Raw genomic sequence first — 6,000 nt, forward strand, 5'->3', positions numbered from 1 at the left:
ACTGCCAACACTAGTGAAGCCGTTGTGCCAATCCTGAGGATGAATTTGAGATTACCTCAGAGGGGAATAAACAGTGAAATAATCTCTGATGTAAAAGTTGGGTAAATTTTAGACAAAGCACTTCTTTGTGTGTCTCAGCAACATAGAGATTTAATGAAATTCAGTGACGATTATGGAGTCTTAATGCAACTAATAGGGTTAAAACTTGAAAAGATAATTTGTAAGCCTTCAAAGTATGTTCTGCAATCATGTTTACTTACTGGAATATTCACTAAGAGCCTTCACAAATACTTAGTACTTAATGACAAAATTGTTTCTTTTGTCACCGACAAACACATCTTTTTCTCATGCAGAATTTGTGTTGGGAAGAAAGCAGCAAATAGACCAACCCTGTACTTACCACCAATGTTATCGGTTAAAATCGAAATGTCTCTTAGCTATTTAATAAAATCTACTTTTCTTAATGAAGAGTAACTTCTGATTCAGAAGACCTCATGAGGTTTTTATAAACATGGAGGACACAGACTGCAACCTTGTATGTTAAAAGGATAGGTGTGAGGGAAAAGCAACACTTTCACGCAAATAGCTCATACACAAATGAATGCATTCTTTAGGTTGACAGAAATATTTTCAAAACTGGCAGAAATTCAAAGAATAATTTTAGCCAGAAAATGAAAAGTGTATTTCAAGTGAAACATCTCACTTTATGATTTAGAAAGGAAAACATTTGATCTTGCTCTTTCAAAATGGTTTATTTTTTAAATGTAGCTACATTTTTTCTTTTGAGCTTATGGAAAGACAAGAGTCTGGTTACCCTAAAACCGCTTTTTTATTTTCTTGGAAAGCCATAACCTAAAAAATTCTCCTTCCACCTACCAAAAAATGCTTTCATCATCTTTTCAGTTGCATCATCCAGAGCTGTTGTTCATATAGCTTTGAATTTTGACAGCTATTACAGCTGTTCAACAGCAACGTCGCACTCTGAGAGAGGGTATGAAAGACGCTGTCCCTTGGAGGCTGGGTAGGGGACCAAGGCTAAGCAGCAACATCCCCCGTCTCTCTTCAACAGCCTGAAATCAGGCAGAACCTTGTATTCATTTGGAAGAATGGGTATCATATGCATAAACTGGCTTCTGCTCCCTGAGGTAAGGCCTGTTGGGAGGTGGTGCAGCCAGCATAAGTGTTTATAGCAAGTCTAGATACCCACCTTAACTATCCTGAGGGCACACACACTTCTTCCTGCAAGGAAGTGTGCAGTGCTGAAAAAGGAGGTAGGCTTTCCACTATGATCTAGGAGGGCAGAGGATGTCTCCTGATTTGATTTCTACTACTTCTCCTATGAGTGTATAGGAGGGAGATTTTCTCTAGAAAGGCGATGGGGACAGTGTCCCAACTATGCTCTCTGATCAGGCTCTCTGCTTACACCATTGAACCCATGGTTTGTCAGCAGGTTGGGAATTGTGGTTGTTTTGAGTCTCTTTACATTCTTTCAGGCAGTCCCTGAAGCCCTCTGAATGCTGTGGGTGATGAAATGCAACCCGCTAAACCCTTTGTGGAGGGTTTAATTTGCACATCCCCTGGCTGTGATTATGATGTCTTGTTATTGCTGTGATTATTACTCTCTAGGGGGAACCCCCATCTCTAGAGACTTTGAGAAGGCTCATCCAAGAGGAGTTAACCAAGCAGCTAGATGGTAAGTAACCATCACTGGGAAGCCAGAAGCTATATCTGAGGGTATGAAAGATACTTTCCATAGCTGTGGTGGCACCTGAACCTCTCCTGTTTATGGAAGGCCGTGTTGCAACAAGCCTGCCTGGAAGGAGGAATGTGTAAAATGAAATGTGCTTAGCAAGTTTTACCCTTCCCCAGGGCTGATGTTCCCAGCAATAACACAGGCGCTTTCTCCTTTCTTCAACGCATGGCCGTTGCCTTTGCTGAGCACCTCATGGCTTTTTGCTACCAAAACAGCTTTGCTGTAGACTTGCAGGTGCCCGGGCTGAGATGGTAGGACAAGAGAAGATACAAATTCAAACAGATTAATCTGGGGTTCTGGAAGAGAAAGTAATCAGAGTAGGACATAAACTTGCTTTTGAGGTCCCAGCTGGAGGAGAAATGTTCCTGATTTCTGGCTATGCCATTTGATACTCATCAGTAAGAGAAGAGGGGGTGGAGTGGATGTAGGCTGCTGATTCTCTCAAAGCACATGAATTGCAGACCACTACTGACTCCATCTACAGTGAAATGCAGAGCTGTAGTGCTTCTTCTCACACAGCTCTTGGAGCAGCTGACACATAGCTGTAGGCATTTTCCTCCATGCTAAAGATCATGGTTCAGTAGAGTGATTTATTTGAAGGATTTGATTTACACACTCTCAGACTTCAAATTACATGCCAATCTAAAAGCACTCAAGATTTTGAATCAATGAAGAGAAGATAGAAATCCCTTCTCCCTCTATTCTGCAGGATGTTTTTGTGATGCTGAGTATGTCTTAAGAGCTCTCTAGGCTGTTCAGGGTCTTAATATGGAAGTGGCAAGCAATGTGCCTGCTTGGAAACTGAAGAATATGCTAACGCAGGGAGCTGCCTTAGTTACAGTTTCTGACTTCACAGCCAGATACGGGTACATTAGCTTTGACTCCACGTGTGTAACAGCCCAGAACAAGAAAAGTAAGCTTTCTCCCTAGAGCATCCATGTAGTGTCTTGCTCTGTGTAGCAGAAGCAGTGGAAATAGGCTCTTCTTTTCAGAGCAGCAATGATTCCAGTTTGACAGAAATCCAACAGCTGCACAGCTAAAGGAAAGGACGTTTCAGATCCTTGGTAGAAAATGAACAGAGGATGAAAGAAGTGTTTAGGATTAAGTATGAAGTTTAAGTGAAGCTACTGAGAAATGAGGTTTAAATAATTTAGGGAGGGTCAAGGAGGCACCATCATGGCTTATTGGGGAAGGATTGTGTGGGGACAACAAACACATGGCCCTGAAAAATTGATCTGAGACAATTCTTGGACTTTACTGAGCCACTGGTTCTGGCTCTCCATCTCTTGGAGCACTGACATTCTAGTCTAACAAAACCATTTCCCTCTATTCACAGCAAAGTTAGCTTATCTCCTGGCTCAGATACAGCCTGCACATGTAAAAGCATCCCATGGCAGACCAGGACCTCCCGGTCCCCCTGGGAAGGAAGGACTCCCAGGAAGAACTGGCCCTCCAGGAGAGCCTGGCCGGCCTGGACAGATTGGGTCTGAAGGGCCACCTGGACCTATTGGTCCCAAAGGTGAGTGAAACTTGGTGTGTTTGGGCAGTCCGATAAAGGGATGTGTCCACCACACTTTGGTGTCCACCTCTCCTTTTAGTAGCATCTAAGTGGTCCTCAAAATGCGTGTGTTAGAAGCAGCCTCAGTCTGTTGATCCAGAGGAGATGAATGTGACCAGCAATTGCTGGTGTGTTCCACCTCCGGCGAGAATTGTAGTGGGGCGAGTCTTCATTCCCGCTTAACGTCCCATCTCAGAGGATTGGCCACAATTAGGAACTATTTTTAGCAAATATATTGGCTTCAGTGTGGATGGAAGCCTATGGTAGTATTCTTTAGTTCCGTAGATCATGTTCATTAGTTCATTATTTTTCTTTCCCTCTCTACAGGAGAAAGAGGAGCAAAGGGTGAGAAAGGAGACACTGGCATTGGCCAACGAGGGGAAATAGGTCCTCCAGGAATTCCAGGTGTGTTTATTCAGAACATCCCACAAAACACATCACTCAGAACTGCTACAAGGACACAGGTCTCTGCCATATTAGATAGACGATCAGGATAACATAAATATGGCATACACAATTTCTGTAGAAAGTGGTGCAAAGGGAAGAAATATATCACTAGCATCATATCTAGCCACCTTTGTTTCCTCAGCCTGATTGGCAGGTATAATGATCCATCTCTGTAACAGCTAGGTTAACTGACCTTTGGGACAAATCCAAAGTGAAGCTTTAATTACTAGATACACTGTGAAGTGTCCTATCTGCCTTGCGAGAATCTTGTGACCAAGCTGAACCCAGAGATCCAGGCAGCTTCAGATGTTATAAAAGGTCATATCCAACACCTGTGCCTCAGGAATAAAGCTGGTGCTTTACCTTTGCTGACAAAGAAGCAGCAAATATATCTTGTTTCTAATTTGAAATTAGGAGCCATTGATCAGTTTTGCCTTCACCCTGCTTTGTTGGGGGAGGAAAAAATGGGAAGCCTTCATAACTTCATGGTCTGCATTTGGCATACCAGTCCTGCATTCCCTTAAAATAACAATGGACCCACTATGCTTTGTATGAATGAGTTATCTCCCAAAGTTGGCTCTTGCCTCAAGCTTTCACCTCCTTACCTCCTCAGTGGGGACTGTATGTCATTTATTAGCTCGTGTAGCTATACAAGTTCAACATGGTGATAGAGGAAGAGGAGCCACAGCAGAGTTGTGCAGCCCAAGGATGCCATAAGGGGTGGAAATCTTTCTTTCAGACACACTTGTCACATCCTTGTACATACATGCTAGCCAGACCCAAATCTGTGGAAGCTGATGTCTGCATCCCAGTTTGGCAGCAAATCCATCTCCTATGATGTTACACTGCTGAGTACTGACCTCTGGGGGTGTCACTCACCAAGGGCATTTTGTTTTTATTTTAGGCCTCCCAGGGGAGCCTGGCTATGCCAAAGATGGGATGCCAGGACCACCCGGCCCTCAAGGCGAAGCTGGCATGCCTGGTCTCATGGGTCCACAGGGACCTCCGGGAGCCAACGGACAGTGTGACCCCACTCAATGCGCTTACTATGCCAGCCTGGCCTCCAGACCCGCCAATGTCAAAGGGCCCTAGCATGCAGGGAGTATGCCCAGACTTGTTTTTAAAACTTGAATTCATCACGCCTGCCAAGAGCTCTCAGATGTTTTCAACCGTGTTTCTTTCATGGAAGGCCTAAAGCCAACAAATGCTGCCGGTCGGTCAGATTATTTTTATGGATTATAATTATTATTATTATTATCTTTGATGTGATATGTGAATTTGTTTTTATTTTCTCTAACATCAGGGCATATTACAGCATTAAATATAAGTGGTTTTCTCCTCTTTTGAAGAGCATACAGTATCGATGCATTGTGTAGCTGTTTATGCAAAACCATTCCAAGGCCAAATTTTTTTGTCTGTTATCTGGATAATTCTTTCCAAAGCTTTACCCCTCACCCTTGAAACTGAAATAAAATCCTGCACTGTGCAGCCCGGGGCATTAACTGTGAGACACAGGCTGATCGCAGGATTGTTGGTGCTATCTGCCATCCACACGGAGGGGAGGAAGGCAAAGTCATGCCAAAGCTGGGGAAGAGGTCTCCAGTACATTCAGCTCGCAATGGAGAGACAGTTATGAACAGCCAATGTGTTTTTCCCAGAAATTCCCTGTTAAATTTAATGTTCTTCTGCCCATAAGTGAATCTGTATCCTATAGGAGCTACTTTTTATGGGACCATGTGGGATCTCACAGTAAGGCCTGAAGAAACCACAGAAGATGATCTAAATCTCCTCACAGTTCCCTGTGTAAGAACTTCAGTACTCGGAGGGTTTGGTCCTACCAGATGGAGCTTAGCCTCCTTCTGTCAGGGAGATGCCTCTGCAAAAAGCCACAATGCTGTCCTCCATCAGTTCAGGGATGTCAAATCCCCTTTTCGCTGTCGGCACACACACAGCTCCCTACCACTGCTTCACCCCAAAATCAGCCAGAGCACCATAGAAAAATCACCCGGCATTAAAAATCTCAGGAAGACAAGTATGACCCAACTTCACTGTTTTGGATGATCTGCTATGATTATAACTTGTCAGGGCCATATTTAGAGGGTAGGTGAGAAGTTGGTTGATCTCTGATGAAAGGGTCAGAACAAAGAGCTCTTCAGAAATGCCAAGGAAATTTTATTTGAGGGTGAAAGCAAAAAGTCAGACACTGTCTCTTTTCCCTTATCACCTAATTGCCAAAACCAAC

The 6,000-nt window shown here is 43.6% G+C and overlaps 1 protein-coding gene across 1 annotated transcript in view; it reads left to right on the forward strand.

The window, feature by feature from the left end:
• Positions 1 to 4,850, forward strand: part of COL22A1 (collagen type XXII alpha 1 chain) — a 214,464-nt gene extending 209,614 nt beyond the window's left edge. The window contains exons 60-63 of the mRNA XM_059815813.1: positions 1,627 to 1,693; positions 3,090 to 3,272; positions 3,639 to 3,716; positions 4,663 to 4,850. Of these exons, the coding sequence (XP_059671796.1) occupies positions 1,627 to 1,693; positions 3,090 to 3,272; positions 3,639 to 3,716; positions 4,663 to 4,850 (516 nt within the window). The remainder of the gene's footprint in view (positions 1 to 1,626; positions 1,694 to 3,089; positions 3,273 to 3,638; positions 3,717 to 4,662) is intronic.
• Positions 4,851 to 6,000: the final 1,150 nt, after the last annotated feature.

Source organism: Gavia stellata, chromosome 3 (genome assembly GCF_030936135.1).
Source record: "Gavia stellata isolate bGavSte3 chromosome 3, bGavSte3.hap2, whole genome shotgun sequence".
NCBI lineage: Eukaryota > Metazoa > Chordata > Aves > Gaviiformes > Gaviidae > Gavia > Gavia stellata.